The 12140-nt window shown below is 37.1% G+C and overlaps 6 protein-coding genes across 6 annotated transcripts; 5 read left to right on the plus strand and 1 right to left on the minus strand.

The window, feature by feature from the left end:
* Positions 1-140: 140 nt before the first annotated feature.
* BESB_051310 (uncharacterized protein) lies at positions 141-1001 on the plus strand (the record flags this gene model as incomplete). The annotated part of the gene is made up of 1 exon (XM_029363566.1): positions 141-1001. The coding sequence occupies one exon, from the start codon at positions 141-143 to the stop codon at positions 999-1001; it is 861 nt and encodes a 286-aa protein (XP_029214977.1).
* A 1583-nt stretch (positions 1002-2584) lies between these two features.
* Positions 2585-2998, plus strand: BESB_051320 (uncharacterized protein; the record flags this gene model as incomplete). The annotated part of the gene is made up of 1 exon (XM_029363567.1): positions 2585-2998. The coding sequence occupies one exon, from the start codon at positions 2585-2587 to the stop codon at positions 2996-2998; it is 414 nt and encodes a 137-aa protein (XP_029214978.1).
* An 85-nt stretch (positions 2999-3083) lies between these two features.
* BESB_051330 (uncharacterized protein) lies at positions 3084-3630 on the plus strand (the record flags this gene model as incomplete). The annotated part of the gene is made up of 2 exons (XM_029363568.1): positions 3084-3122; positions 3187-3630. 2 exons carry the CDS (start codon positions 3084-3086, stop codon positions 3628-3630), a joined length of 483 nt encoding a protein of 160 aa, XP_029214979.1.
* Positions 3631-4529: 899 nt separating this feature from the next.
* BESB_051340 (uncharacterized protein) lies at positions 4530-4943 on the plus strand (the record flags this gene model as incomplete). The annotated part of the gene is made up of 1 exon (XM_029363569.1): positions 4530-4943. One exon carries the CDS (start codon positions 4530-4532, stop codon positions 4941-4943), a length of 414 nt encoding a protein of 137 aa, XP_029214980.1.
* Positions 4944-8826: 3883 nt separating this feature from the next.
* Positions 8827-9186, minus strand: BESB_051350 (uncharacterized protein; the record flags this gene model as incomplete). Its single annotated transcript, XM_029363570.1, has 1 exon — positions 8827-9186. One exon carries the CDS (start codon positions 9184-9186, stop codon positions 8827-8829), a length of 360 nt encoding a protein of 119 aa, XP_029214981.1.
* Positions 9187-9700: 514 nt separating this feature from the next.
* On the plus strand, positions 9701-10778 carry BESB_051410 (uncharacterized protein; the record flags this gene model as incomplete). Its single annotated transcript, XM_029363576.1, has 1 exon — positions 9701-10778. One exon carries the CDS (start codon positions 9701-9703, stop codon positions 10691-10693), a length of 993 nt encoding a protein of 330 aa, XP_029214982.1. The 3' UTR covers positions 10694-10778.
* Positions 10779-12140: the final 1362 nt, after the last annotated feature.

Below are 12140 nucleotides of genomic sequence, written 5' to 3' on the forward strand. Positions count from 1 at the left end.
TAAAATCTACAGTACGATTTGAGATTTGTTACGTGACGAGCGGTGTGTTTAAGACTAGTTTACATGCGCTCATTTTAATATGTAGTTATTTAACGAAGTTCTATTGTGCTAGCATGGTTTCGAGAACACACCAAATTTCCATGAGTCTATTCCGGGCACACCTCGTCTTTTATCGGTGTGCTCTCAATCTAAATTCATCTTATAACTTTGGTTTCTTAGTTGCAATTACCTTTGTACTCCAAATAATTACAGGTATCACTTTAGCGTTCCGATATACTTCTGAAGCATCTTGTGCATTTGCTAGTGTTCAACATCTAGTTAGAGAGGTAGCAGCAGGATGGGAATTTAGGATGTTGCATGCAACAACTGCTTCTTTCGTCTTCTTGTGTATCTTAATACACATGTCTCGAGGTATGTATAACTCCAGCTATAGTTATTTAACTACTGCTTGGATGTCTGGTTTAGTTTTATATCTACTTACTATAGCCACTGCTTTCCTCGGTTATGTACTACCATGGGGACAGATGAGTTTCTGGGGTGCTACAGTCATTACTAATCTCCTTTCTCCAATACCATATTTAGTACCTTGGTTACTCGGTGGATACTATGTATCTGATGTAACATTAAAACGATTCTTTGTATTGCACTTTATATTACCTTTTGTAGGTTGCATTCTAATTGTATTACACATCTTCTATTTACATTTAAATGGTTCTAGTAACCCTGCAGGTATTGATTCCGCACTTAAAGTAGCCTTCTATCCTCATATGTTAATGACCGATGCTAAATGTCTATCCTATCTAATTGGTTTAATTTTCTTACAAACGGCTTTTGGTTTGATTGAATTATCGCACCCAGATAACTCCATACCAGTGAACCGGTTTGTAACTCCGCTTCATATCGTACCTGAATGGTACTTTTTAGCATATTATGCGGTGTTAAAAGTAATCCCATCCAAAACCGGTGGTTTGTTAGTATTTATGTTATCAACATGTCAATGAAATATCAACAACGATGAAACTTATTTGGTTAACATAACAACATAGAAGGTAAAGCTGGATTACGTTCAAACTTTACACTGGATACGTTTCAATGTTAACTTACTAAATACCATGGGAGCGAAGAGAATCTAATATGTAACTCCGTTCATGGAAATCAAAAGAGCTTTCACTGATTGTATTTATGAAACGTGATTAGTTCACCTAGCCAACACGATCCGGTTGTTTGGGAATAATATCCCTATTTAAGGGATTGATATGTGCTACAATAACACAGTCGGTACGAAGTCGAAACAAGGTAGTTGATGGTGAACCAGTGGCTGAACAAACCTTTTTATTGATTATGCTGACTTTAGTCCCGAGAAACTACAGTTCTGCTTAAACTGAGGAGTCAAGTAGGTACAAACCGTACAAGGATTAATTATGTCCATCTGTGCATCTAAGTTGAGACTATCGGTTATATATTTTAGACGCTAACTTCCCGGCTAAACTTTGACTTATTAAACCAGCCTGGGATCATAAAAGTACTATGTATGGTAAGATTGAGCGTGGACTATCGAATGAAACAATGTGCTCCAACGCTAGTCTAAGTCTCTAACATACCTTTTACCTACAACTGTACGGAACGTAACAAACCTCCAGGCAAAGAACTTGGTATTCTGTTCTAATTCCCCGTGGTAAACACAGTCAACGAATGGCGGAAGGAGCATTCATATGTTATGCAGTGTCTTAGGAGAGATACTCTAGATTTAGCATTCATCTACAGCTACGGTAACTGTTGTGTTTAAATAGCGGTTAACCTTTCCTTTTCCTTACGTACTCAGGGCATGCAATACCAATCAGATAACAACTGAAGCTAGACTCCATGTTACACTTACTAAAATGGGATTCCTAGGTTGATATAAACTACCTTTTTCTGGGGAGTATATACTACGAGTTGGACTACTGGTTTAGATCTTGAAGGTCTTTGTTTACCGGATCCAAGTTCTCTTGTGCTTTTCATGACCATCATGTTAAGTGCATTAGCAGAGCATAGTTAAGATGATAACTATTGTGGATATAGAACCAATTGAACACCATGTATTAATATAACAAAGATAATCAGGGTAATCTGGTATCCTTCTTGGCATAACGTTGTGTAGTTATATGAAGCGTACATTCCTTAATATCTGGAACAATAGATTATGGTTAGGTAGTGGAACAAGGAGAGCGTCTGTTGTACATCAACACTAGATACAAGGAACTTGACAAGCATTAATAGATTTATATAAACGACAAGGACATGAGTCTACTGGATTTTATAATACAGGGTTGAACTGTGGGTTAGTTTCAATGCCCAAGGCAGAGCACTGGATTGGATACCCAGGGAACTGTGCTCCCATTAATAAGAATCATATTCTAAGTCACCAGGCATGCAATACCAATCAGATAACAACTGAAGCTAGACTCCATGTTACACTTACTAAAATGGGATTCCTAGGTTGATATAAACTACCTTTTTCTGGGGAGTATATACTACGAGTTGGACTACTGGTTTAGATCTTGAAGGTCTTTGTTTACCGGATCCAAGTTCTCTTGTGCTTTTCATGACCATCATGTTAAGTGCATTAAGTATAGTGGTATCCAGCGTATATTTGAAAAACCAACATTTGTATACAAGCTGTACGAATATCATGACATTCACTTTGGTAGTCGCCTTCTTAATGTTAGTCTGTACGGAATACTTAGGACTATCTCTTTATATTAATGATAATGCATTTGGTAATGGACTTTTCATCTTAACTGGTATACATTTTAGCCATGTTATTGTTGGAGCTATCCTTGTATTCTTCACTCAAAGTATCTATAGTTCTTTAGTTACTTACATGCCTACAAGCTCTATAATGCTAAGCAAATCTAAAGGTATGTTATGCAAGATCTTTACAGAACCATTCACTATTTTATATCTACACTTTGTAGAAACCATGTGGATATTAATCCACATTACATTCTATCTCTAAATCATATAACGGTCGTAAGGTACGCCGGGGATAACAGGTCAGATAATATTGGGAGTTCTAATCCTCGGATTGTATCAGCACCTCCATGTCGGCTCATTACTCCCTTGTTATTGAACAAGATTCAGTTAGGAACGCTAGTTCACCGTCAGATGTAATACGTGAGCTGGGTTAAGAACGTCTGGAGACAGTTTGTTCCCTATCTACCATATTATCTAATTGGTTTAATTTTCTTACAAACGGCTTTTGGTTTGATTGAATTATCGCACCCAGATAACTCCATACCAGTGAACCGGTTTGTAACTCCGCTTCATATCGTACCTGAATGGTACTTTTTAGCATATTATGCGGTGTTAAAAGTAATCCCATCCAAAACCGGTGGTTTGTTAGTATTTATGTCCTCTCTCATTAACTTAGCTCTTTTATCTGAAATTCGAGCTTTGAATACTCGAATGTTGATACGACAACATTTTATGACTCGAAATGTAGTCAGTGGATGGGTAATTATTTGGGTATACAGTATGATCTTCTTGATTATTATTGGTAGTGCTATTCCACAAGCGACTTATATCTTATATGGTAGATTAGCTACTATCGTATATCTTACTACCGGATTGGTTCTATGCTTATACTAATCAATAGTTATAATGACTACAGCTTCCAAGCAAACATGATTACCGTGATATTGAAATCCAACACTTTTAGCTGTCTTAAGCAGTCCAGTGGGGTGGTGTGTACTGCAATCATAAAAACTTGTTGTCTGTATCTCATAACCGGAGTCATCTTCAGTATTCTAGGAACTATAATGTCTTTGTTTATTCGATTTGAGTGAACACATAAGATCATGAATTTAACGGTATGCTCCTGAAAGTAACGGTACAAGCTGTAAACAAAGACTCCTTAACTTAAACTGAGGAGTCAAGTAGGTACAAAACCGTACAAGGATTAATTATGTCCATCTGTGCATCTAAGTTGAGACTATCGGTTATATATTTTAGACGCTAACTTCCCGGCTAAACTTTGACTTATTAAACCAGCCTGGATCATAAAAGTACTATGTATGGTAAGATTGAGCGTGGACTATCGAATGAAACAATGTGCTCCAAACGCTAGTCTAAGTCTCTTAACATACCTTTTACCTACAACTGTACGGAACGTAACAAACCTCCAGGCAAAGAACTTGGTATTGCTGTTCTAATTCCCGTGGTAAAACACAGTCAACGAATGGCGGAAGGAGCATTCAATATGTTATGCAGTGTCTTAGGAGAGATACTCTAGATTTAGCATTCATCTACAGCTACGGTAACTGTTGTGTTTAAATAGCGGTTAACCTTTCCTTTTCCTTACGTACTCAGGGCATGCAATACCAATCAGATAACAACTGAAGCTAGACTCCATGTTACACTTACTAAAATGGGATTCCTAGGTTGATATAAACTACCTTTTTCTGGGGAGTATATACTTACGAGTTGGACTACTGGTTTAGATTCTTGAAGGTCTTTGTTTACCGGATCCAAGTTCTCTTGTGCTTTTCATGACCATCATGTTAAGTGCATTAAGTATAGTGGTATCCAGCGTATATTTGAAAAACCAACATTGTATACAAGCTGTAACGAATATCATGACATTCACTTTGGTAGTCGCCTTCTTAATGTTAGTCTGTACGGAATACTTAGGACTATCTCTTTATATTAATGATAATGCATTTGGTAATGGACTTTTCATCTTAACTGGTATACATTTTAGCCATGTTATTGTTGGAGCTATCCTTGTATTCTTCACTCAAAGTATCTATAGTTCTTTAGTTACTTACATGCCTACAAGCTCTATAATGCTAAGCAAATCTAAAGGTATGTTATGCAAGATCTTTACAGAACCATTCACTATTTTATATCTACACTTTGTAGAAACCATGTGGATATTAATCCACATTACATTCTATCTCTAAATCATATAACGGTCGTAAGGTACGCCGGGGATAACAGGTCAGATAATATTGGGAGTTCTAATCCTCGGATTGTATCAGCACCTCCATGTCGGCTCATTACTCCCTTGTTATTGAACAAGATTCAGTTAGGAAACGCTAGTTCACCGTCAGATGTAATACGTGAGCTGGGTTAAGAACGTCTGGAGACAGTTTGTTCCCTATCTACCATATTAATCTAATTGGTTTAATTTTCTTACAAACGGCTTTTGGTTTGATTGAATTATCGCACCCAGATAACTCCATACCAGTGAACCGGTTTGTAACTCCGCTTCATATCGTACCTGAATGGTACTTTTTAGCATATTATGCGGTGTTAAAAGTAATCCCATCCAAAACCGGTGGTTTGTTAGTATTTATGTCCTCTCTCATTAACTTAGCTCTTTTATCTGAAATTCGAGCTTTGAATACTCGAATGTTGATACGACAACATTTTATGACTCGAAATGTAGTCAGTGGATGGGTAATTATTTGGGTATACCAGTATGATCTTCTTGATTATTATTGGTAGTGCTATTCCACAAGCGACTTATATCTTATATGGTAGATTAGCTACTATCGTATATCTTACTACCGGATTGGTTCTATGCTTATACTAAATCAATAGTTATAATGACTACAGCTTCCAAGCAAACATGATTACCGTGATATTGAAATCCAACACTTTTAGCTGTCTTAAGCAGTCCAGTGGGGTGGTGGTGTACTGCAATCATAAAGAACTTGGTTGTCTGTATCTCATAACCGGAGTCATCTTCAGTATTCTAGGAACTATAATGTCTTTGTTTATTCGATTTGAGTTATACAGTTCTGGATCGCGGATCATTTGTACAGAGACGATAGCTACTTATAATGTGATAATAACGATACATGGCCTAGCTATGATCTTTATGTTCTTAATGCCTGCTTTGTACGGAGGATATGGTAACTTCTTTGTACCAATATATATTGGTGGTTCGGAAGTCGTTTTTCCCAAGAACTAACGCGATCTCCTATTTTCTAGTACCATTAGTGAACTCTTTTGGTCTGATCCTAAGTACGCAGTGAGCTAACTAGATACAAGGAACTTGACAAGCATTAATAGATTTATATAAACGACAAGGACATGAGTCTACTGGATTTTATAATACAGGGTTGAACTGTGTAAAGATCATTGTGTTATGGTTCTATCACAAACCATTGAGATTACGAAGTTATGGTTTTGGGCTCGTGAGTGTCTCTCAATAACTAGCTGAGTGCTTGTACGATAATTATATCAATGCAGTACCAATTAAGGCGTGTAGCATCTCCTATGCTCCTTAACATCACAGCTATGTCGAATTATCGCACCCAGATAACTCCATACCAGTGAACCGGTTTGTAACTCCGCTTCATATCGTACCTGAATGGTTACTTTTTAGCATATTATGCGGTGTTAAAAAGTAATCCCATCCAAAACCGGTGGTTTGTTAGTATTTATGTCCTCTCTCATTAACTTAGCTCTTTTTATCTGAAATTCGAGCTTTGAATACTCGAATGTTGATACGACAACATTTTATGACTCGAAATGTAGTCAGTGGATGGGTAATTATTTGGTATACAGTATGATCTTCTTGATTATTATTGGTAGTGCTATTCCACAAGCGACTTATATCTTATATGGTAGATTAGCTACTATCGTATATCTTACTACCGGATTGGTTCTATGCTTATACTAAATCAATAGTTATAATGACTACAGCTTCCAAGCAAACATGATTACCGTGATATTGAAATCCAACACTTTTAGCTGTCTTAAGCAGTCCAGTGGGGTGGTGGTGTACTGCAATCATAAAGAACTTGGTTGTCTGTATCTCATAACCGGAGTCATCTTCAGTATTCTAGGAACTATAATGTCTTTGTTTATTCGATTTGAGTGAACACATAAGATCATCGAATTTAACGGTATGCTCCTGAAAGTAACGGTACAAGCTGTAAACAAAGGACTCCTTAACTTAAACTGAGGAGTCAAGTAGGTACAAACCGTACAAGGATTAATTATGTCCATCTGTGCATCTAAGTTGAGACTATCGGTTATATATTTTAGACGCTAACTTCCCGGCTAAACTTTGACTTATTAAACCAGCCTGGGATCATAAAAGTACTATGTATGGTAAGATTGAGCGTGAACATTGGATGTCACCAATGGTTATAGTTACGGTACATATATAAAATCTACAGTACGATTTGAGATTTGTTACGTGACGAGCGGTGTGTTTTAAGACTAGTTTACATGCGCTCATTTTAATATGTAGTTATTTAACGAAGTTCTATTGTGCTAGCATGGTTTCGAGAACACACCAAATTTCCATGAGTCTATTCCGGGCACACCTCGTCTTTTATCGGTGTGCTCTCAATCTAAATTCATCTTATAACTTTGGTTTCTTAGTTGCAATTACCTTTGTACTCCAAATAATTACAGTATCACTTTAGCGTTCCGATATACTTCTGAAGCATCTTGTGCATTTGCTAGTGTTCAACATCTAGTTAGAGAGGTAGCAGCAGGATGGGAATTTAGGATGTTGCATGCAACAACTGCTTCTTTCGTCTTCTTGTGTATCTTAATACACATGTCTCGAGGTATGTATAACTCCAGCTATAGTTATTTAACTACTGCTTGGATGTCTGGTTTAGTTTTATATCTACTTACTATAGCCACTGCTTTCCTCGGTTATGTACTACCATGGGGACAGATGAGTTTCTGGGGTGCTACAGTCATTACTAATCTCCTTTCTCCAATACCATATTTAGTACTTGGTTACTCGGTGGATACTATGTATCTGATGTAACATTAAAACGATTCTTTGTATTGCACTTTATATTACCTTTTGTAGGTTGCATTCTAATTGTATTACACATCTTCTATTTACATTTAAATGGTTCTAGTAACCCTGCAGGTATTGATTCCGCACTTAAAGTAGCCTTCTATCCTCATATGTTAATGACCGATGCTAAATGTCTATCCTATCTAATTGGTTTAATTTTCTTACAAACGGCTTTTGGTTTGATTGAATTATCGCACCCAGATAACTCCATACCAGTGAACCGGTTTGTAACTCCGCTTCATATCGTACCTGAATGGTACTTTTTAGCATATTATGCGGTGTTAAAAGTAATCCCATCCAAAACCGGTGGTTTGTTAGTATTTATGTTATCAACATGTCAATGAAATATCAACAACGATGAAACTTATTTGGTTAACATAACAACATAGAAGGTAAAGCTGGATTACGTTCAAACTTTACACTGGATACGTTTCAATGTTAACTTACTAAATACCATGGGAGCGAAGAGAATCTAATATGTAACTCCGTTCATGGAAATCAAAAGAGCTTTCACGCTATCTCTAGTGCCTGTCGAGTCGCTCAAGGAAGATTTGATCCTGTATATGATTTAAGGGATGTAAAGGTGCTCAGGGTCTAACCGTCGGCCATCTGGATCCTCATATTCAAAGATAATTCTATTTAAGAAAGTTTTAGATAAACGACATGTGAAGAGTCGGACCAACTTTCACGCACGACGATAATTACCCGACAAGGATTTACCTACCTTTGGACCGTCATAATACAGCCGCCGTTTACATTTTACTGCACCGGGCAGGGATTATATACTATACCTCTACAGTGGTATTAGCAGTATCTAGTGTTGATGTACAACAGACGCTCTCCTTGTTCCACTACCTAACCATAATCTATTGTTCCAGATATTAAGGAATGTACGCTTCATATAACTACACAACGTTATGCCAAGAAGGATACCAGATTACCCTGATTATCTTTGTTATATTAATACATGGTGTTCAATTGGTTCTATATCCACAATAGTTATCATCTTAACTATGCTCTGCTAATGCACTTAACATGATGGTCATGAAAAGCACAAGAGAACTTGGATCCGGTAAACAAAGACCTTCAAGATCTAAACCAGTAGTCCAACTCGTAGTATATACTCCCCAGAAAAAGCTGATAAATAATCCTGTCTCAGAGATGATAACTCCAAGTACGATGCTACTGATTAGACTAGCATCTGAGTAGTAGTTTTCTCTCGCTGTTAAGATGAGTGAGAACAAGAATCCATATATTACGCCTAGAACATAACCGATGTGGAATAATCTTAATGTAGTAGGATATTGAAATCCAACACTTTTAGCTGTCTTAAGCAGTCCAGTGGGGTGGTGGTGTACTGCAATCATAAAGAACTTGGTTGTCTGTATCTCATAACCGGAGTCATCTTCAGTATTCTAGGAACTATAATGTCTTTGTTTATTCGATTTGAGTGAACACATAAGATCATCGAATTTAACGGTATGCTCCTGAAAGTAACGGTACAAGCTGTAAACAAAGGACTCCTTAACTTAAACTGAGGAGTCAAGTAGGTACAAACCGTACAAGGATTAATTATGTCCATCTGTGCATCTAAGTTGAGACTATCGGTTATATATTTTAGACGCTAACTTCCCGGCTAAACTTTGACTTATTAAACCAGCCTGGATCATAAAGTACTATGTATGGTAAGATTGAGCGTGAACATTGGATGTCACCATGGTTATAGTTACGGTACATATATAAAATCTACAGTACGATTTGAGATTTGTTACGTGACGAGCGGTGTGTTTAAGACTAGTTTACATGCGCTCATTTTAATATGTAGTTATTTAACGAAGTTCTATTGTGCTAGCATGGTTTCGAGAACACACACAAATTTCCATGAGTCTATTCCGGGCACACCTCGTCTTTTATCGGTGTGCTCTCAATCTAAATTCATCTTATAACTTTGGTTTCTTAGTTGCAATTACCTTTGTACTCCAAATAATTACAGGTATCACTTTAGCGTTCCGATATACTTCTGAAGCATCTTGTGCATTTGCTAGTGTTCAACATCTAGTTAGAGAGGTAGCAGCAGGATGGGAATTTAGGATGTTGCATGCAACAACTGCTTCTTTCGTCTTCTTGTGTATCTTAATACACATGTCTCGAGGTATGTATAACTCCAGCTATAGTTATTTAACTACTGCTTGGATGTCTGGTTTAGTTTTATATCTACTTACTATAGCCACTGCTTTCCTCGGTTATGTACTACCATGGGGACAGATGAGTTTCTGGGGTGCTACAGTCATTACTAATCTCCTTTCTCCAATACCATATTTAGTACCTTGGTTACTCGGTGGATACTATGTATCTGATGTAACATTAAAACGATTCTTTGTATTGCACTTTATATTACCTTTTGTAGGTTGCATTCTAATTGTATTACACATCTTCTATTTACATTTAAATGGTTCTAGTAACCCTGCAGGTATTGATTCCGCACTTAAAGTAGCCTTCTATCCTCATATGTTAATGACCGATGCTAAATGTCTATCCTATCTAATTGGTTTAATTTTCTTACAAACGGCTTTTGGTTTGATTGAATTATCGCACCCAGATAACTCCATACCAGTGAACCGGTTTGTAACTCCGCTTCATATCGTACCTGAATGGTACTTTTTAGCATATTATGCGGTGTTAAAAGTAATCCCATCCAAAACCGGTGGTTTGTTAGTATTTATGTCCTCTCTCATTAACTTAGCTCTTTTATCTGAAATTCGAGCTTTGAATACTCGAATGTTGATACGACAACATTTTATGACTCGAAATGTAGTCAGTGGAATGGGTAATTATTTGGGTATACAGTATGATCTTCTTGATTATTATTGGTAGTGCTATTCCACAAGCGACTTATATCTTATATGGTAGATTAGCTACTATCGTATATCTTACTACCGGATTGGTTCTATGCTTATACTAAATCAATAGTTATAATGACTACAGCTTCCAAGCAAACATGATTACCGTGATATTGAAATCCAACACTTTAAGCTGTCTTAAGCAGTCCAGTGGGGTGGTGGTGTACTGCAATCATTAAAGAACTTGGTTGTCTGTATCTCATAACCGGAGTCATCTTCAGTATTCTAGGAAACTATAATGTCTTTGTTTATTCGATTTGAGTGAACACATAAGATCATCGAATTTTAACGTATGCTCCTGAAAGTAACGGTACAAGCTGTAAACAAAGGACTCCTTAACTTAAACTGAGGAGTCAAGTAGGTACAAACCGTACAAGGATTAATTATGTCCATCTGTGCATCTAAGTTGAGACTATCGGTTATATATTTTAGACGCTAACTTCCCGGCTAAAAACTTTGACTTATTAAACCAGCCTGGGATCATAAAAGTACTATGTATGGTAAGATTGAGCGTGGACTATCGAATGAAACAATGTGCTCCAACGCTAGTCTAAGTCTCTAACATACCTTTTACCTACAACTGTACGGAACGTAACAAACCTCCAGGCAAAGAACTTGGTATTCTGTTCTAATTCCCCGTGGTAAACACAGTCAACGAATGGCGGAAGGAGCATTCATATGTTATGCAGTGTCTTAGGAGAGATACTCTAGATTTAGCATTCATCTACAGCTACGGTAACTGTTGTGTTTAAATAGCGGTTAACCTTTCCTTTTCCTTACGTACTCAGGGCATGCAATACCAATCAGATAACAACTGAAGCTAGACTCCATGTTACACTTACTAAAATGGGATTCCTAGGTTGATATAAACTACCTTTTTCTGGGGAGTATATACTACGAGTTGGACTACTGGTTTAGATCTTGAAGGTCTTTGTTTACCGGATCCAAGTTCTCTTGTGCTTTTCATGACCATCATGTTAAGTGCATTAGCAGAGCATAGTTAAGATGATAACTATTGTGGATATAGAACCAATTGAACACCATGTATTAATATAACAAAGATAATCAGGGTAATCTGGTATCCTTCTTGGCATAACGTTGTGTAGTTATATGAAGCGTACATTCCTTAATATCTGGAACAATAGATTATGGTTAGGTAGTGGAACAAGGAGAGCGTCTGTTGTACATCAACACTAGATACTGCTAAATACCACTGTAGAGGTATAGTATATAATCCCTGCCCGGTGCAGTAAAATGTAAACGGCGGCTGTATTATGACGGTCCAAAGGTAGGTAAATCCTTGTCGGGTAATTATCGTCGTGCGTGAAAGTTGGTCCGACTCTTCACATGTCGTTTATCTAAAACTTTCTTAAATAGAATTATCTTTGAATATGAGGATCCAGATGGCCGACGGTTAGACC

The sequence above is a fragment of the Besnoitia besnoiti genome (genome assembly GCF_002563875.1).
Source record: "Besnoitia besnoiti strain Bb-Ger1 chromosome Unknown contig00039, whole genome shotgun sequence".
NCBI classification, from domain to species: domain Eukaryota; phylum Apicomplexa; class Conoidasida; order Eucoccidiorida; family Sarcocystidae; genus Besnoitia; species Besnoitia besnoiti.